The sequence below is a fragment of the Passer montanus genome, unplaced genomic scaffold, assembly GCF_014805655.1.
Source record: "Passer montanus isolate IOZ18808 unplaced genomic scaffold, ASM1480565v1 scaffold66, whole genome shotgun sequence".
Lineage (NCBI taxonomy): Eukaryota > Metazoa > Chordata > Aves > Passeriformes > Passeridae > Passer > Passer montanus.
This window is the reverse complement of record NW_024371704.1, coordinates 236366-257164: the sequence shown is the minus strand read 5'-3', so window position 1 is coordinate 257164 and position 20799 is coordinate 236366. Positions and strand designations below refer to the sequence as shown.

Genomic DNA, 20799 nt, shown 5'->3' with positions numbered 1-20799 from the left:
CAAAAAAGGAGAGAAGAAAAATTGACATTCCCAAAGGGAACTTTTAAGCAAATGTCATCACTCATGAAAAGCAAAGGCAGAGAGAGAACTTTTCAAAGATACACCAGGAACAGGAGCAGTGCACGAGTGGGTCATGGTTTCAAACATGAGGACACGAACATTTGTGTCACTGCCTCCAGAACAGCCAGAAATGTCAAGGATACTCCTGCTTGCCCTTTTTGATCCCCCCCTTTCTTTTTTTCTTTTTTGCCTCCCCTATTATTACTATATTCAAACATTATTCTATATTCAAACACTCTGTGATGGGAATAGGGCACAAAATGGGGACAAAAAGGAGATCAGAGACTAAAATAAAGGGCATATATCACTATAGCTATTTGTACCTCAGGCAGCTAAACACCTAAAAAGCAGCAAACTGTAGTAGAGGCATTAATTCTATTTGAGAAATCCGCCTCAGCAAACATGCTGTGCTGTGTAAATTCCCTTCTTTTTGATTTTGAGCATCAGAATTAAACCCAGACAGTGGCCATCTGCCACACCCCAGGATTCTGCAGCAGTCTGGGGGATAGTAGGAGATTTGGGTGGGCTCAGCTGTCCTCCCTGGTGTCAGGAAGATGTTTTCCCTCAAAGGAGGGAAAACAAACAAGTCCAGAAGGACTGCTCCATAAACAAGGTGAGGTGCTTCAAATCCCTATGGCAGCAGTGCTGGGAATAAAAGGAAACAATCAGTGACCCAGTCCTGAGTCTGGGAATGGCGTGGTGAAGGAGGACAGACCCAAAAGTCTCCTCAATGGACAGCATTAAAAGCTCAGGTTTCCCCAGCAATTCACTGTGCTGGTATCACCTCACAACGAGCCCTGGTTTAACACTGAAAACAAGGAAGCACTCTGTGTATTTGAGGTGGGGGTTTGGTGGAAATTTAATTAGAATTTCTATTAAAATTAAGTTTTGAAGTCCATGTTTTAATGAGTTCCCAAAATGAAAATCCACTGGAACCAATCTGAATCAATTTCCAAGAGAAATATTTATCATCTACCATACAGCAGCTTGCATGAAAAATTAAACAAATTAACTTAGAAACCAGTTCAGAGCCAAGCTGGGAAAGCTACTTCTGGGAAAAGCTTAGATTCTCTATTGAAATGCAATACTATCACCCCAAATGGAAGGCAAACATCCAAGTTTCTTTTATTCAAGAACTGATTTGAAATACTGCTGTAGCCTTCTCACACAGCTTGGCTTCTTTCCAGTTTTTACCAGGTTGTTTTTTGTTTTTTGTTTGGTTTTTTCCAAGCTCCTTGAATTTCTCTAACACTTAAGAATGGTTAAAATGGATCTCCAGCAGCTGAAGGCAACGCTCTGTGCAGACCAATTACCTCCACCACCCCTTTTATTGCTACACTGAGGGCTTGTTCGCCTTTTTCAGCTGTGCAATATTGACTAAATGTAACCTCAGATCACTATCTGAACCATCCTATTACTTTGTAATGGTACCTTCATTTTTCCCACATGTGGTATTCCCCATTTGTTTTTACTGTTATTCCATTTTGACAAGTTGTCTCCTGTTTATCATCAGTATTTTCACTCTAACCTTGTATGAAACTGCCTTCACTCCCTGCACTTAGCCAGCCAGGCAACACAGACTCCTAAGGAACTGCTTTTCCCTCCTTAAAAGCCCCAGATGATGCTGTCTCAGCTGGGAACAGAGCAGCTGAGAAGGATCCCAGCTGTCCTGTTCTCTAACAAAGTTATTTTCCAACTGTACATTCCTTTTACAAGAACGAGATCTGGCCCAAGGTTTCACTCAGTGTCACGCAGAGACAGCCTTACAGTCAATTTACAGTAACATCCTCTATGCCCTGGAATAATTACCCTGCTTAGGACCTCCAGCTGAATTGGCTTGATGAATTTTCCACAAGCCCAGGGTAACTGGTTATCACTTTGCAGTTCAGGCCCTTCTCAAGGAATCTGCCTCATTTGCCCTGCGTCTCCCAGATCTGAGCCTGAAGCCCCAGAGCTGAGGCCATTTCCCCTGCCCCTCTGACCCATCCTCTCCAGAAACCTCTCCAGTGCATATTTTTGAAGGCAAATGCTCCAGGCAGCTCTTGGAGAGCAGGGTCAGTTTTATCAGACCTCGCTGACCTTTGTTCTAGGCTTCGTTTACATGCAAAGCATCTGACCCTCATGAAAACTGGAACAAATAAAACTGCATACTAGAGAGGCTGAAATGACTCAGTTTTACTTTTCTCCCTTCAGTGACCCTATTTCTCTCTGCAGTTTCTTCTTGCTTTTGACACAAAAAGGAAACCACTTCACTGTCCATTCCTATTTGCAATGTTTTTTTTACCTCGGGCTGTGGCTCGTGCTGCTACCTCAGGCTTTCTCAATTCCACAGCCAACTTCCAGCCCTCAGAAAAATTCTCTGCTCATTTCCAGTGTAGCAAAGAACCCCAGCCCAGCCTCCACCTGTGATGAGCTAAAGAATAAAGTAGGGATTTATTAGGAGGCCTCAATGGATCCACCTTGGGCAGCACAAGAGCCCAGCCAGGGCTGCACCCAACATAAACCAAAATGGTCACAAAATGGACAACTGGTCACGGGGTCTCTCACTTTTATAAGTTCTATTTCCATATTGGATGTTAATTGTCCAATTACAGCTTTAGCCTATGAAGTCCCATCCTTCTTGTTTTTCTCTCTTCAGTCCATGTTGTTTATACTCTTGGGCCTGAGATCTGGATCATTTGTCCTTGGTCCCCAGCTAGAGAAGGAATTGTTTTGTCTCCCTACTCTGTGAAAAGAGCTCACCATGCCCTCATATGAAGCCCAGACCCACACACTAGAGCAGCACAGAATGTGAAAAATATAAAAGCTAAAACCTGAGGCATCAGTGTCCTCTTTGCCTGCCTGGAATTGCTTCCCAAAAGATTCACCTATGACAGGGGTGAAATGAGATGGGCTTTAAGGGCCTTTCTAACCCAAACCATTTGGGATTCTATGACATTCTCCCAACATTGCCTGTTTCTTTCCTTCTTATTTCTGTGTCATGTTCCAGCTCAAGTCAGGTAGCTCCTGTAAGGTTTTGAGTTTTCCCACATGCTCTTTATGCACAGCACTGAAATAAGGGTTTGGATTATCCCACATTTTGGAGATGAACTGATGCTCATTATTGCCCAGCAAGTGCTGATAGCTGTGGTGTATCCTTGACACTGGGCTGGCAGCTCTCCCACCTGCACACGCTCCTTGTCCTGCCACAGTGGCTTTGCAGGCAGAACCCTCTCTGAGACAGACAAAAATACATACTGCTTTGGAGTAGTTCTTCTTTTTGGTCCTCTCACTCTCTAATCCAGCCTGCAGTGGGATGAAGAATGCAGGGTGAGATCAGTGAGTGCTGCACACCCATGCAGGGCCAGGCATGCACATCCCCATGCAGGAAGAGGAGCAGAGCAGGGCTCAGTGAGTGCCCAGCAGCCCCGGGGTCAAACGTCCGGTTATTAGGGAATATTGCTCAAATGCTGATGGCACTGTTAAATTTAGCAGCTGTGCTTCCAATCAGCCACGCTGGCTGGGCTCAGTCAATTCAGAGCTGCCAGCTGTCCATCCTGACTGTATCAATACAGCCATGCAAACACCCAAACGTGCTGGAACTATTCTGGGATGTAGGTCAGGCACAAGTGGATGCGCTGCGCTCCTGATTGGGAATAGCGCCGGGAATGAAGGAGAGGGGAAAAGCAGGAGAATCTAGAGAACTGCACTGCCCAGTTTGCTTCCTGCAGACACCAGCACACCTCCAATTCCATACAAGGCAGCTGGAAATGTTTTAAACTGAGCTTTAGTCCTCGTTGCCCCTTTCTGTTCTTTCAGGAGCAGCTTTATCTCAGTGTTCGCAGAGCAAATACTCATTGTCAAAGCATTATTATTAATCTGATTTTGTCCTCTAAAGTGAAGGTAACACAAGCTGCAGCTTTGGTAGGCAGTGTGTTTGTCCTGTCACCTTTGCTAGATGTATTTACAGTGAGGTTATCAGTGTTTTATTCCTTTCCAGATCTGTGCTGAAATAAATCCAGACGCAGCTGGCCCAACAATGGTCAGGCTTTAACAGAGACAGTGTTTTAGGGGAAATCCAAGCCATTCTGCTCTGCCTGTGGTAAGCACTGAGCTAAACCCAGCTCAGATCTCTCTAATCATTTGTCACTTCTCATCTGAACTGTGTCAGAGCAGGAGGAGAGAGGGAAGTGGCATCCTGACATCACAGACCACAAACTGCCTCAGGATGCTTCCAGATCACCCTGATCTCAGAGCAGTTATCACAACCCGTGTTAGCTTCTAGCTTCTTCTTCATGATTAGTGTTTGAACACACACACACACACACACGCACAAACACTCTGCAACTTGCAGACTGTTCTCACCACTGGGTAGGTGCTGGCATAATCCAAATGAGACTGTAAAGGCATGAGAGGAGAGGAAAATCAGAATACAAAGGAAAACACAAATTATGTCAATCAAAGGAATGCCCCGAAGCAAAACAAACAACAAACAAACACAAAAATAGGCAGGGAGATGTAAATCCCAACTAAAGAACTTTGATAATGCAGGATTTCTTGCACAGAGGAACAAGTTTGGAAGCTGGGAGGATACAAAACAAGGACGCACAAATTAATTATGAGTGATGGATAACACAACAATATTTCATGCTGATGGTGTTGGATTAGAGACAGCCAGCTGGGAAGTGGGAGAAGCAGGACAAACGAAATAGAAAAGGGACTGAAGAGAGGCTCGAGAGCCTCAACAAACACAGGCTGATGTTACTGAGCTTCCCTAGGAAAATCTGCCTGATACAGAACCGAGCTTGCAGAACTCCTGAAACAGGACTGGCAGGAGCTGTTGATGGGCTCAGGATCATCAGGGAAGCTGCTGAAGAAGCCTCTCCATGGAGGAGCCACAGACACAGCCAAGCCAGGACTGCCTGGACCCCTGGTCCCTGTTTGCAGCACAGCTGTGGGGCCTCATTCCACTTGCTAGCCTGATCTAATAAATATGTCTGGAGGTTCTGCAGTGTGTAGTGCTGCCTGCTCTGCCAGAAGCATCCAGAAGCTCCTCAAAAGCTACCTCAGCACATCTCTGGTGCCTGCAGTCCAGGCATCCACTTCAAAAATATTCCAGGAGAAAAGTCCAGAGTGAAACCCACACAGATCAGTGGGGTGGTGAAGCCCTAGGGAGAAGTGAATGTATGATATTGGCTCATTTCAGTGAAAACTTCCTGCACAGAAGAGAAGCAGGAACCCCCGGCACCACCAGCCCCTCACACTGCAAGGAGCCTGAGTGCCAAAGATGGAAGATGAATTTTCCAAAAATGCCATCCTGCAACAATGGAAGGGGAGCCTTCAAACATCTGAAAAGACAGCATCATTCAGAATTCTCCAAGTCATTTCATAAACCCTTCATGGACTCCAGGCAACTTTCTGATGCTGTCTTCAGGCTAAAACAGCTCCAAAGCCAAACTGGACACAAGAACTCAGGTGATTTTTTAAGGCTGATCAAAATTTATGGGGCTTTTGGCTTTGTTATTTTGAAAAGAGATGCAGCAAGAGCCAAACCTTCACAGATTGGCCACCAGATGTGGTCAAATTACTAAAAAATTACATCTGCTGTAAATCCACACTGGGAAAGTGATCACAGAGGCTGTTTACAAGGGCCTGGAGTGACAGGGAAAGGAAAGAATGGCTTCCAACTGACAAAAAATAGGTTTAAATTATTAAAAAATTAAGTATTAGGAAGGAATTCTTCCATATGAGGGTGGTGAGGCCCTGGCACAGGTTGCCCAGAGAAGCTGTGGTTGCTCCCTGGAAGTGTTCCAAGTCAGGATGCATGGGGCTTGGAGCAGCCTGGGATAGTGGAAGGTGTCCCTGCCCATGGCAGGGGGTGGAACAAGATGAATTTTAAGATCTTTTCCAACTCAACCCATTCTGTGATTCTATCAATTAATTGTGAATAAAACAACTGGAAGACCTAGAAGGCTGAATTTCAGTTCAGACTGGCAAATATTTATGTGCTTCTACAACCCCAGTGACACAAGAATGAGGCAAGGAAGCTCTGTCAAAACTTCTCCTGTGCCTTCCAAAATGTCAGCACATCCACCACCAAATGCTGCTTTTTGGAGACAGGGCCTGTTCAACATCACTGAGGAACACCAGTGTGGAAAGTTTCAGCCAGATCCTTGTGTCAGAGAAGGACATTCCTTGCAGAAGTATGAGGAATTTGGGGCATCCCACGGAGCAGCTGGAGGCTGCTGTTCACTATACCAGAGCTGGTTATCACAGCCTGATACTGCTCAGGGGGAAAAGGGCCAGAAAAGATCCTCCAAGGCATGGTGAGGAGACAGAATGCAGAAATTCTGCTCTTTAAATGTATATAAACCCCAGGACTGTGTTGCAAAAACACCTCAGGAAGAATCAGCGGTGGATTTGCACTAAGAGATGTTTCAGATGAAGATGTGCTATAAACACAGAGCCAGTGTGTTTGCATCGTGCCACGTTACAGCCAGGGATAAACAACCCATTTGTGTTGTCATCACCTTCTAAACAGATAGAATTGATATTTCGACTGAACTAGAGGTCTTTTTCCCCTCCAAAAAACACTTCCATATGTCAACATTTAACCCTAAGTAAAATAAACACTGCTTTTCACGTTCTGCTGTGCAGAGGGGCTTTTCTTCACTGAATCTTTGGGGCTTTGAGGCATCTCCTAGCTCTGAAAAGCACTCAAGTTTGTCATCTTGAGGAAAAAAGGTTTTAACAGCATTTCATGAGTAGCAATAAGGATTCCACTAAAAAGGGAACAAGGCAGCACTTTATAACTTTAAGCACATTTTGTGCAATTTTACAGTGGGATCCCTGAGAAGGCTCTGCAGCAGAATTTATTTTTTTTGTTGTTGTTTTAATGAGTCTTTTAGACAGCATGCAAAAACAGAGTTAAGATTTATATAAATGTGTGTTATCTGGGAAAATACTGTCTGGGCATTTTGTGGAAAAAACTGCTTGAACTTTTCCTACAGATGAGTACTCAGTGCTTTACTAATCCCACCCTCACAAAACTCAGGCCTGCGTTGATTTTCAAGTATTTCTAAAGCATTTTTAAAGCAAGCAACCAGTGATAGGACCTAAAGGAACAGCTGGAGCTGTGTCAGAGGGATTTTTGGCTTAGATATCAGGGAAAGGCTCTTCTCCCAGAGGGTGCTGAGCACTGCCCAGGGAATGGGCACAGTCCTAAGGCTGCCAGAGCTCCAGGAGAGCTTGGACAAGGCTCTCAGGGATGTCAGGGTGGGATTGTTGGGGTGTCTGTGCAGGGACAGGAGCTGGATCAATGATCCTTGTGGGTCCCTTCCAGCTCAGGATAGTCTGTTATTTTATGAGTATTCACCTGCAATTCCAAAGTGCTTAGCACTTATTTCCACTGACCAATCACTTCTGGTTTCCTGGGCTAATAAAGACTGAGCCCTCCAGCACTTCCCCTTCCCAAATTTCCAGTGTCAGGAGGGAAACAGGGGAGCTCACAAGGTGCATGCAGACACCAATGCCTTGGCTAAGTCCTTCCTGCAAGAGTGAAGAGCAGTGACCACACAGTGACCACACGGGGCACACACTGGAGACAATCAGTAATGCCTTGGCTAAGTCCTTCCTGCAAGAGTGAAGAGCAGTGACCACACAGGTTCCTGCACGGGGCACACACTGGAGACAATCAGAGATCCGCTTGAAAAAACCCAACATGGAACACGTCCAGGACAGTCCCCTCGGGGTGTGGGGGCACAGGGGGACAGTGACACCCACACACAGACATGCACACAGAGGTTGCACAGTTTACTAACCCTCAGGCTTCCACGGCTACCCACTGACATGCGCTCATCTTCATCCGACGCCTAGCGAGAGAAAGCGTAGAGACAAAAAAAAAACCAGTGAAAAGAACACAGGTAACAGGCACTGATGGCTTGGATGGGACAGGAGGAAGGGAAAGATGCACAAACTCAATGTTTTTAAAAAAAGAATTGCATTGAAAGGATAAGCAGAAAGCAAATGAAATCATACCCTGCCCAAGAAACAGTCAAGCACTTTACTGCAGGGTGAAGGAGGAGCTTGCTCAGGGGTTCCCTGCTCTGTGCTCTTGGCCCTTTAATGAACATTAAACACTCCAAACAGGTTATTTCCCACTTTCCACCCCCTTTATTCTTGCACATTTGCAAGAGCTCCCTGGAGTGACTGGGGAGAGGGCAGAGAAGTCAGGAAGTGGCTTTGGGGTTGGCGCTTGCCGGGGGTGGCGGGAGCTTGTTTTGGTTCCTTTTCTTTTGAGAAGGAAGTGCCTTATACACGTCTGTTTTCTTAATCTGCAACGTCTGGCTGAACAGAAAAAGCAAAAGCAGGTACTGACCGAGGCATTTCTTCGGGCTCTACGGGAATAACGCTCACTGTCTTCCTACCAAGGCAGCAGAGAGAAAACAGAGGGAGGTGTTGAGAGGACAGACACAGCAACAGAGCCTTCCAGAAACACACAGTGAACTCCAGCCACGCTTAGGAGCCAGTAAAGTTAAACCAAACAACAGGAGGTGACACCCTGTCGAAGCAGAAAAACCCCTCCTCCCTTCTCTGAGACCCCAAATTTCCTCAGCTACACAGCCTCTGTGACACTGGAAACACCATCAAGATGTTTTACATTTCAACAAGCTAATTTTAACAAATTGATTTTAGAAATGAATTTAGAATTTAGAAACAGCAGTAGAAAACAGCAAAAAAAAAAGTTTCAATATCGTAGTCAACAGATGAGCTGATTTCCAAGCAAGGGAACTGCCAGGAAGGTGGAGTTACGCTCATCCAGCAAGGATTTGAGGAGACTCAGTGAGTCTGGGGTGGGTGGGTGGTCCATGCAAACCAGCATTTACTGATGAATTATCAAAGACCAAGGAATGTGGGGAGTTTGGGAAGTTACCTTCCACACTGGGAGCCAGCTGTTCAGTTCTGCCTTTTCAAGTGTGCACTACTCAGCTTTGCAGGGCAAGGCCACAGCTTTCAGCTGGCATTGCTGGTAACTGGTTTCATAAACTTAGGGTTGAAACACATTTGAAGCCAGTGACTCCCAGCCCATTAGCAACTTCTTCATCTCCTATCATGGGTGTTAAAACAGTCAGACATTGCTAGTGGCCAACTGTGTAGTTGGTATTCACTGGTTTTAGCAAATTCTAAAATCCAGGACAGGGTATTATTGGAAAAAAGTGAGTATTGCCACCATAGCAGCAATAATTCCTCTGAAGGATTCCCCTGGGCCAGTAAGTGCTAAGGGAAATGAAACAGCATGAGTGACACTTGCCCACAATTTACTTGAAGGCAGATTTAAGAAGACTCAAGTGGTGATGAAACCCACAAAAAGTAAAATGAGCACAACTACTCCCTGTATCCCTAGGGGCTTTTACAGGTTTTTATCCTAACCTAATCTTCCAGCAATAGCATGGACACAGGTCTGTAAAAAGAGATGGCTCTAACCCAGTCCTTGCCAGTTTTAAGCTGATCAAAACTCACATTTCAGTTGCAAAAGCAGGACTGTGGGACTGGAGTGGAACTCACACTCCCAATGCATGAAAATACCTCAAAATCTATGAACTACACAGAACTGCAACACGCAAAAGTTGTTGAGCTACGTTGATCGAGTCCTACCATCCATTGCTCGATGTCTCCCCACTTAGTATCCAGCCCATAATATTTCTACAGACAGAAAAGGGAAAAAAACCAGAATTTAGATGAGAAAAAGCAAACAGAGAACATTTAGACATGCACTGCCAGGCCCTGGCCAAGCCACACAGCTCCACATGAACATGCCAGTGAGAGCTGTGCCGCGTGGCACCGGAGCCCTCCGCAGAGAGTGCCTGGGAAAAGCTGCCTGGAAAGGGGAATTCTGGCATGACCAGGGTGCTCAGATGCTTCTTCTCCCTCAGCACTGCAAAAGCCCCTGTGCTGGGGGACAGGAGCAAGGAGAGTAATGAGTCTTGAATTCCTGACCCAGTTCAGTCAAGACTCATTACAAGGGAGGCGAGCACAGGACACTTCCAGGATGAAAATTGCTGTCAAATCATGTTTCCCGTAAAGGTCTGTCAAACTGGGCAGACAAGTTGGATACAACCCATCTCTGGGCACCTTGATTTGCTGGATTAGAGCTCCACAGAGCTCCTTTCAGAGCACCAGGCTTTTTGCTTGGCCCACCTGAGAGCAGTGGCAGCACCAACAAGGGTACAAGAGGACAAGATCCACCAGTGCAGGCGAAGACGGCACTGGGAACTTCCCCATGAACTTGAATTTCCTCCAGGCAGCAAGTTGTTCAAAGATCCACAGGTTTAATGGGACTTTTCTTCCTTCCCAAACCAGCCTGTCAAATCTGGTCTCAGGAGTTTTGTGTTTTTAATGGTGCCCATTAAAGTGATTCCTGTGTGAATTAAAATCATTGGCCTAAAGCACAGCAGTAGGCAAATGGAAATTCTGCTTAATGAAGGAAGAATAATATGTATTTTAGAGCTTTCTTACAGGCTTGAGGAGGCAGGAGTATCAACGGCCAAAACCTTAGGAAATTATTTTTTAAAAAATCAGAAACCTCTTCTGTATTGCACTCTGTTTTTAGCACTCACTCAATGGTATTAATGTAATTTTATTTTCACCCTTAAAAACACATTTGCTATTTACTGATAAACCAAACCAAACAGTTGCACATTCTTCAGTGCTGTATTTCTTTATTCCCACTTCAGATTCATAACCCATGCACCAGCTTGTTATAAAAGTAACTGTTATGCATTTCTCAGCCTGAGAATGACCCCTGAAAACTCCATGAGCTCCCAGAGCTGTGTACACAATGAGAACCTACAGATTATATGCTTTGTAGTAAAGCAGGTCAGGTAAAGCCTTATTAGAGGCTTTTTGGCCATTAACAGACTGAGAACATTTTCTAACACTAGACATCAATTTAAAAAACTGAAACACACTATTAAAATGGAGAACCCTTTTTCACACATAGGAAGGATCCATAAACACACTTGTAATTTTTTTAGGGTTTGCTGCTTCCTTTTCATGCCCTCTCACTGTCTGACACTGGCTTATGAATTCAGCCTTGCAAAAGGCAGATAAGGAAACAGCCCTTACAAGACTTGCTATGTCACAGTTTAAGTTCCATTTACAGGCTTTTCCTTCTCCATTTCAAATTACTCAGCTAAGTGCTTAACGTCCCCTGAAGAAAAAATCTTAATGAATGAGACTGCCCAGAGACTATTTTAATTTATAATCTTTTAAAGAGCACGTGTCATACTGGACTGAACTGGCAGCTTTTGAGCTCTCAAGTATTTTGACCCCTCACAGCCACTTTTCTCAGTTCTCCCTCTACACCAACTCTTCTGTTCTGCCCCCAGGGGCCTGGTTCCAATGGGTTGAAGGAGGAAATTGTGCTTTTCCATTCATTCAGGTTTCAGTTGGAGGCCCTTGCTGGACTCAGGTTCCCTTCCACCTTGAAAAGTGATATTACAATTCAATAATTAATGATGTTAATACCATTGAGAGAGAATTCCAGATGCCATTTGCTCGCTGAGCGCCAGCGAAACTGCCGGACTCAAACTTGCCCTGGGATGTTGGGAGGATAACCCACTTATCTCCTCATCCATGTCAGGACACCAACAGTAAACAACCCCCTGGGCTCCCACGGGGCTGCTTCTGCACCAGGAGGTTAAATTAGTTCCCATAAAGAAGATTAATAAGGAGCCTCTTGGTCCATGGGCAGCGCGACTCAGCTCAAAGTCAACTCCAGAAGTAAAACCAGGAGTGAGAGGGACTTGTTGCCAAATTGATGGGGTCAGGATTAAATAGCAGAGCACATGATTTGAGCAGCTCTCTTCATATACACACACACACTCAAAGAGGGGAACAGCACTCCCAAGAAGCACATGCAGGGCTGGGGCAGGCTTTGAAACATGCAGTTAGTGCGGACGGAGTGCCAGAACAAAACCAAGCACACTGTGGTTTAGGGAGACATTCATCACAAGCAATAAAAACATCTCAGGAAAAAAAAAAAGAGAAATATTCAATAAGGTAGAAAATGGCAGGCTTGAAGAAAAATGTGCTTTCTCCCTCCCTGTAAAAATTCTTGGGAGTTATTTCTGTTTCTAGGTGCCACTGAGCTCACATGCTGAAAGTGTAGAACAGCCAGGCTGTTATAATCAGTTATTTTCAGATGTCTGGCTGCTATTTCAGCCAGACATCATGACACAAACCCCAAAATCTCTGTTTCTACATAGCAAGTGACCTCAGTCAGAGCTACTGTTATCATCCTCTTTGCCATCATGGTGGAAAGGAAACTGGGAAGAGATCATGACTTTAAACTGAGATGAGAGAGGATTAAACAATATAAAGTCACCTTTAATGTGTGGGTTGAAGGCCATAGAGCATATTTACCCAAGGATCATGAATTTAAATATCACATCCCTGATTTCCTTCAGTGCCTTTGTGCAAATAAAGTCACCTGCAAGTCATTCTTCCTACTGGCACCTGTTAAATGCTTGCCCAGGCTAAAACATTCCAGTGATTTTCTTGGCCTTCAGCACACAGCCAGAGGTGACACAGGGAGCCACTGTGCCCTCCTGTGACCCTGCTTTGCCAAGTCACTTCTCTGTTATTGCTTATCCTTGGCCAAACAGGCTGTAAAAATGAAATCACATTAAGTGCCTGACCAGACACCTTACATGGGTCATCTTCCCCCACTCCCCGTGACTGTCCACCCCACAAGATTATGGGAGGGGAGGGCAGAATTATATGGAAATTTGCAGCCTGCTGGGCATCTCCCACTCTTCAGAGGATTTCCAAGGTTGGACTCGAGGATCTTGGAGGTCTTTTGCCACCTAAATGGCTGTGTGGTTGTGAAATTGTAGCAAGACTCACAGGTGGGAAGAAGAAGGCATGCAAACAAGAAGGAAAGCGAGCAAGCCCTACCTTCTGCACCTGATAGATCTGGGGGGAAAGGGAGAGGAAAGAAACAAGGAACAAAGCTAGCATGAATGATGGATACATAGCAATGCTCCACAGCTCGTTCTGGAGGGAAAAAACAGCATTTACAGAGAAAATACAGCAGAACATCAATACAAAGAGCACAGTGAAGCCCTGTGGATTTAGGTAGGACAAAAGCAGTGTTTGCATCGTGGGCCTCCTCCATGTGACTGGCTAGAGCACAGCATTCCTGTTCCCATTCCCACCACGCTCTGGGGTGCACATGGGACATTTTATCCCCAGGCTTTGCACCAGGCCAGAGCCCAGCCCAGCTGTGAGCCAGCACCTCTCATTTTTCCAGCCTTCCCTCCAAAACAGGAATGGATGCCCGAATATTCATCCGGGACGAGTTGTGTATTTGCCACCACAATAAAAGCAAACGGCATTAACTACAGATCAACTGTTCCTCTTTGAAGGATAGAATTTGTCCTTGAGGGATGAAGCACAGTTACAAAAGCACCAACCCCACACACCTCTCACCTGTGCACAGCACAGTGCCAGTGTGTGAAAATTCCTGGAAAATTCCTTGCACGTATGTTGCTGGCCTTAAAGGATCCCTGCAGGTTGTTCTGTCAATTTTTAATGTTTCTGTGGAGCAGAAACACTATTCACACTATTTTCAGGCTTTAATAAATGTCCTGCTGACACTGTTGTTCCACAGTCTTGGAGCACTTTGATAAGACACAAAACCTTTACAGCCACTCTACTGCACCTGAATTTTGTGCTCTTGGAGAACTGCCCTTGACAGATGAGCTTTGTGAATCGACATGAAAACAGAAACAGGTTTTTTCTCACATCTTTCCTGAAACCAGAAACGTTTCTGATTACCCCAAAGAACCCTTCTTGTTCAAAAACACCTGGCTGGCTGCACAATCCTCTGGGGGCAAAGCAGTCAAGTCTCCCAGATTTTGGGGTGTTTGGAGGAGCCCTGCCATTCACTGCTCTCAGGGATACCTCATGGGAACCTGGATCCCAGTGCTGGGAAGCAAAGCTTATGTCTCTCAATCCCTGCCCTCCTGATCAGGTTCCCCTTCATGAAGGACAACTGCACAACCCAGATTAATGCCTCAGCAGTTTTAATTCCCATTCAAGCAAGCACAGGAGGAAAAATTAGGACTCATTTAAAAACCAGCACTCCCACCACACAAGCAACCACCCCACTTCCCTCTCCCTAAGAAAGCCATGAAGAGGAAAATGAACTGGGCCCTCCCACAAGGCTGCACACAATTCCAATTTCTGGCTTCTCCATGGCACACTCAAAATGCCTTTCATCCACACACAAGAGCCAAACACCTCAGGTTCAAATGTGGCAATTACCACCCAGCTGATTAACCTCAAAGCTTTAACTTTTCCATGTTGTTTTTTTCACCCACTCCTCGAGGCAGCTCCATGGAATCCTCATTTTCCAAAGCCCAGTGCTCCAGGCTTGGCACAGCAGGTATTCCCTGCTGAGTCCAAAGCAAGGCACACAAGGAGCCTCAAGCCCAGGACCCAAATTGCCAATGGACAAGATAACAACGGGGCCCTTGTTGAGACCAGGCACTGTGGAGGGAGGTGGGGAGGCCTCAGGGATAAAGCCATGTGCTTTATCCCTTAACTATTCCAGCTTTTAATAAAACCTGGAGTTTTTGAGGAACTCATTAGCCAACAGGCATTACAACAGCTCTGCTCCAAAGTGATTGATCCCTCAGCAGTGCAGGAGGGAAAGGTGTCCCTGTCCATGGCAGGGAGGCTGAAATCAGGGCATTTTTAAGGGTTTTTGCAACCCAAGCCATTTTAGGATTCTGTAATGACACTGTCCTCTTTAGAAAATGTGATACAAGAGAAAACATACACTTTTAAACATCACCTCTGTTGCAGATGTGTCCCGTCCCCTCCCCAAAAGAGTCAATACACATCTAAGCAGTCAAATGCCTTAAAGAGCAGTTTCCTGTATTATATATACAGTTTTACAAGTATACAGTTTTCTGAATTAGGGTATGACCAAAAAACCCAAATGTGTTTCATCCATGGTATTAACAGCAGACAGCTTTCCTGATTTCCTCATCAAAGGAGGCTGCCCACAAAAATAAAGTTTTTCATAGAAGTAGGTTTAAAACTGGACAGAAAAAGCCAGTGTTACACGGTGGCAGAAGAAGAGTCTGCTAAAAACATCATCTACATCATCCCTCTTCAAATTTTCCTGGGCATCTTCACAGTGAGTGTATAAGACACAGAAGAACCACCACAAACCTCCTTCATTTCTTCCCTGCTTATGTAAGCACCAAGTTTCATAGTCACTCTCACCCCTCCCCATTTGAGCCACAAGAATCTGCTTTTCCCTTTTTTTTTTTTTTTTTTTTTACTAGAAAGCAGTGGTAGTGTATTTTATTCCAAAGAAATATGAATCCAAAAGGGGAAAAATATGTGCAAGTGAGGTAAGGAAGGAATTTACAAAACAGCCAAGGCAAGTTTCATGCTGTGCCCTTAAAGCAAGTGCTGCAAATGAAGGCAGGAGAGCAGCACAGTGCACTTGCCTTGAACCAGAAGTACAGGCTCATCTGCTGTGTGAACTGGCAGGGAAGAATCTTATCCCACCGATTAAGGAGTGGGAGGAGATCAGTCTCTTTTCACTTCAGGCATTAATATCAGCTTACACTGTGGTCTCCAAGTGTCAGCCCTTGAAGAGACATTTAAAGCCTTGCCAGCAGAACACACAGAAGGCACTCCTACAGAAAGCATTCTCTACAATTAGCCCTACTGCTGCAGCTTTTACGTCTCAAAACTGTTACTGTTAAATATTGCTTGGGAAAAAAAGAGTTTAATGCATTTCAGGTCAAGCTTCTGAGAGAAAAAAATTAATGCACAGGAAAAAAAAAATTTTTCCTCCAATTTTACCATGTAGCCCCATGAGAACTAACAAATTGTTACTCAGAAAAACTGGGCTGCCCACTCCTGGCTTGCTGTTCTGCATGAATTAACAATAAATACCTGAGTGCACACAGGAATTTGTCTCAGGACCAGGCACATCTCAACAGTACAAGCCAAAGGGACTGGCCTCAGACTCTGCAGCTGGAAACCAAATGTTTCAAAAGCATGGCAGCTTGGTATGGTAAACCAGGACCCATCACTGCTCTGACTCCCACCAGTGGTGGGAAACCAGAGAAGGGAGGAAATACCTCGTGTTTTAATTGTCCTTCCAGCTCAGAACAGGCCCTGGCAAAGAGAGCTGCCCTGCACTCACTGATGTGTGGAAGCAAACCAGAGAATTTAAGCAGACCTCCAGATTAATTATTTACCTCTTTGGTGGGTAACACCAACAGAGCAGCTCTGAATGGGAAGTCAGAAGCATTCAAGCTGTAACATTTGTCAGACCTGTGCCTTTCCTAAAGCCTCATCACCAAGAACACATTCTCTAATAAATATACAAATTGATTCCCATCTCTGTGATTCAGGAGTGATCAACTCCTTATCTTCAGAGGGACTCCCCATGTCCTGAGCTGATCCCACAGTGTGGGCAGCAGGAAAGGGGGGAATTCTGCCCCTCTGCCCTGCTCAGGTGAGACCTCACCTGCAGAGCTGCTGGAGACAGCCCAGAGGAAGCACCAGGATGATCAGAGGGATGGGGCAGTTCTGCTGTGGGGAAAGGCTGGGAGAATTGGGAATGTTCCAACAGGAGCCACATCCAACAGGAAAGGTGGTGCAACACTGTTTGCAAGGGACTGGAGTGACAGGACAAGGGGGAATGGCTTCCCACCGCCAGGGAGTAGGCTGACATTGGGATATGATATTGGCAAGGAATTCTTCCCTGTCAGGGTGGTGATGCCCTGGCACAGGGTGCCCAGAGAAGCTGTGGCTGCCCCTGGATCCCTGGAAGTGTCCAAGACCTGGTTGGACAGAGCAACCTGGGCTAGTGGAAGGTGTCCCTGCCCATGGCAGGGGGTGGAACAATTCAAGTTTTAAGGCCCTTTCAAATCAACACATTCTGAGATTCTGTGATCAGGTCATGATTCTTGTGCTCACTTTTTTCTTCAGCTTCAGAAAACACTTTTCATGTACCCAGCTTATACTTCCCTATGAAACTTATGCTCACCTTCTCCTCTTTATCTTTCCCTCCTTGGAGAAAAAAAACCCCAAAAAACAACAAAGAAACCAAACCAAAACACCCAAACCACTGGCACAGTTACCCTTCTTTGTGCTGCCCGGCAGGAGGTGGTGCCAGGTGAGGAGATGATCCTGCCTCTGGAGCACACCTGCAATCCTGCCCCACCGCAGAGCAGTCTTCCACAGGAACATTCCCACCTCTCCCCTGCAACTCAGAGCTCTCTGCCAAAAGCCCAGCTATTCCTGCTGAACAATTTCTCAATCATATGTGTAGACTCTTCATGCAAAAGTCACCCAATTACTTTAAAATGAGGGAAATGAAGTGCAAGACTGAGAAATGTCATAAATATGAGGTGGTGGGCAGGAGAGGAGCCAGTTTCCAAACCCAAATCATTAAAACACCCTCTCACTGCCAGAGTTATAGCCTGTAATGGTAGCACCTGGAAACTTTTAACTCAGACCAGCAGTGTAAATATATTTCCAAGTAATCCATGCTCCACAAGAAGCCTGCCAGGGCATGCACACGGCTTAAAGCATGAAAAACTACACGCACACGCAATAAATTCATTTATTGCTTTTTAACTCCCAGAAGGGAGCTAGGGCTCTAAAAAGCCTTCTGAAGTAGTAAAGCAAGTGCTTTAACTTCTGGTTATTTAACATGGCAGCACTGGAAAAGCGCTCTTTATGTTTCTGAAAAGTTTGCAAAGGGAAATGAAGATGGCAGAGAACCAGGTGTGCAGATCCCAGTGTCACAGCAGGTTCCCCTCCAAGGAGGGGGTAGGTGCCAAATATCTTGTGTTGATCACTGCTTGGGATTTTCTGTATTTATGTTTTGTTATACCTGCAAGACACTTGTGGCAATGAAAAACTTCCTGCAGCTATCCTTAGTATCTTTACCCAAGATTAAACTATTTCAAAAAGTTACACAATATTTAAGAGTGCAAAATATTAAATAAATGTGTTATTTATGCCAGTGAGTTACAAAGCAGATTGTGATGGGTATCTGGCTGAGCTTTTAACGACTGTGGTATTTCAGAGGGACATCCTGCCCTACCCAGTTTCTATCTATACAAAGTTTTCACAGGTTTTCAGATGACAAGCTCTTAATTGCAGGAGCCTTAGTTTTCACACCTAAATTTCAGTTTACCAAGACACCCTTTGCAGCATCAGCTTTTAATCTGCAAAGGGGTCATCAGCTTCATTAAGTCACCTGTAAATTAGATGGTGTCAGCTGCCAGGACACCCCTATTTACTGTGCTACCCAAACAAAACACGTGGGGCCTGTTTAGCACAGCCCTCCCACGGCTGCTCCCAAGTCCCCCCGCCCCAGCTGCCAGCTCAGCAGTGACAGCACTGCCAGGGTGGGCCAGGCTGCAAGAAACATCCTTCAGAAAGCAGCAACTGCAGCAGGAGAAGGCTCCCACCTTCCCCAAGCTCTGTGTTTGCAGCAAGGGAGCTGAGACACATCCAGACCTGCCTCACCAAAAGCTGAGCGTGGGCAGCCTGCCCAAGAGCTTCTCTGTGGGCTGGCTGCTGCAGCCTGTGCTGGCACTGCTCCGCTGTCACATCCTGAGCCACATCCTGCTGTCACTCCTGATTCACTGCCCCAAAGCTCAACCAGATCCTGCTCTGCACCCCAAAGCAAATGTAGAACCACTGAATGGCCTGGGTTGGAAGGAACCTTAAAGCTCATCCAGTGCCATCCCCTTCCATGGGCAGGGACACCTTCCACTAGCCCAGGTTGCTCCAAGCCCCATCCAGCCTGGCCTTGGACACTGCCAGGGATCCAGGGGCAGCCACAGCCTCCATGGGCACCCTGTGCCAGGGCCTGCCCACCCTCACAGGGAAGATGTTTTCCCTAATATCCAATCCAACTCTGTCCATTGTCAGTGTGAAGACATTTCCCTTTTTTCCTGCCTCACATTTATTCTCAGTATGTATTTCCAGACCCTGCCCCCAGACTCCCTACTTCTTCTTCCTTCTCCTTCAAAAATCTACTGAAAAAACTAAATTGTGATTACTGTTGTAATCACAATTTGTCCCTCTTGCAGCTACTCTGCTGCTTCACTGAATGCACGTCACCAAGCACAACTTTTGAGAGCTTCTGGTTCAGTTCACCAGGTAATGCTTTGCCAAGTGCAGCTTCTACCCTTGTCCCTGCCAAGAGCAGCCCACCCTTTTTCCAAACTTGGGGAGAGCAGGGGCACCAGCTTCACAGCAGGAAGCAGAACAACTTCCCAGTGGAGTTATACAAAGGCCAGGAATCTTCCATATTCATTGGATTTCTAACGAAGTGATAAGAATCCACCGCCTCTGACAGGCACACAAAGAAGCTGCATACTTCAAAGTTTAACATTAAACAAGAATTACTAACCACCAGGATTTTCTGTGAATAATTACGCTGGCTTCACCGAGATAAAATCCTTGCCACTATCCGCGTTTTTTCCAGGTTTTTCCATAATCAACATTAGCTCCACACAGAGTATTTCATCAAAGTACAGATAAGCCCTCTGTTCCAGGATCTCTGAACATCCTCCTCCCTGGATACAACCCAGGCACCCCCCAAAGCCTCGGCCTTACCTCCTTCTGCTGCCTCTCCAGCTCTTTCATCCGGATCTCCCGCGCCTCCGCCCGCGCCGCTCGCTTCGCCGCGAGTCTGGCTTCAGCCTGGGAACAGGAACACAGGGATGGGATGAGATGAAAGCTGGGCAACCCAACGGGGAACACGCTCCGGAAGCAGGGCAGGGAATGGGGAGGCTTGACTCGGCAAGGCTGTAAACACATCTGTAGGAGTTAATTCCCTCTTGCAGGTAATGGCCCTGCCTTCCCTAACTTGTTATCGTAACAGCGAGGTGAAACACTCCCGTGCAGGCACTACCCTCCTGAGCACTTGTGTTTAAAAGAGATCTTTAATTATTATTTGTGTGGCTGGAGAGGAAGCAGGTTGATTTATTTAAGAAAGGCAGGTTTTGCTCTTTTTGTTTTGGGGTTTTTTTTCCTCCCCTGCAGCGTGGATTGTTTTTTTATTGATGAATTAATTTGACCAATACCAAACACATTATCTGCCATTTTTCCTAACCGCTGACACTGTGCACACATACCTGGGCACAGGATTTGGGTAAACACTGGAGATCAGTATGCACAGCCAAGGCTGAAATTATGGAGAGAAAATGCACTAGGTCTATTGTAAATCTCCAAAATTCCATATTCCAGTCCAAACCTTGCTGGAGTGGAATTCTGCCAAGAACGGACCTCTCGAGAGATCTACAGTGCTTCCTCACTTCAGCCCAGCTGGAAGTGATGGAACATCATATAGAGTAACATTTTTAATATTCTGCTTTAAATCCCAGGCAAAGCCAGTAGGTCTCACAGAGGAAAAGGTAAAATTAGCTCCGGCTTGGTACAGTACAGCCGTGAGCAGCTCACCCAGAGGAATTCAGAACAGCTCAGCAGGGAGCCAAAGGCACAGGTCACAGCCAGGCACCCTGGTGTTACACCCAACTCCTCTGCTTCTGAAGCCTTTTACTGTAAGTGCAGCATCCAAACTGACAGGAAAATCTGCCATAACGTCAAGGTCAAACACACAGAGAAATCAAAACACCGGTGTTTTCAGTAGTGCTTCTAAACAGAAGGAAAACCACCAAAAACAAGAAAGGTGTAATTTCT

The 20799-nt window shown here is 45.7% G+C and overlaps 1 protein-coding gene across 17 annotated transcripts in view; it reads right to left on the bottom strand.

Annotated features, from left to right (window-relative positions):
- LRRFIP1 (LRR binding FLII interacting protein 1) overlaps positions 1 to 20799 on the bottom strand; it is a 103356-nt gene that overhangs the window by 39088 nt on the left and 43469 nt on the right. For 11 of the 17 annotated variants that reach the window (XM_039728716.1, XM_039728702.1, XM_039728709.1 and 8 more), the window contains exons 2-8: positions 19714 to 19800; positions 12997 to 13014; positions 9694 to 9741; positions 8417 to 8461; positions 7860 to 7910; positions 4405 to 4437; positions 3298 to 3345 (exon numbers count right to left, since the gene is read on the bottom strand). In XM_039728716.1, coding sequence (XP_039584650.1) covers positions 3298 to 3345; positions 4405 to 4437; positions 7860 to 7910; positions 8417 to 8461; positions 9694 to 9741; positions 12997 to 13014; positions 19714 to 19800 — 330 coding nt within the window. The other 6 variants (XM_039728714.1, XM_039728719.1, XM_039728712.1 and 3 more) reach the window with 2 other exon arrangements.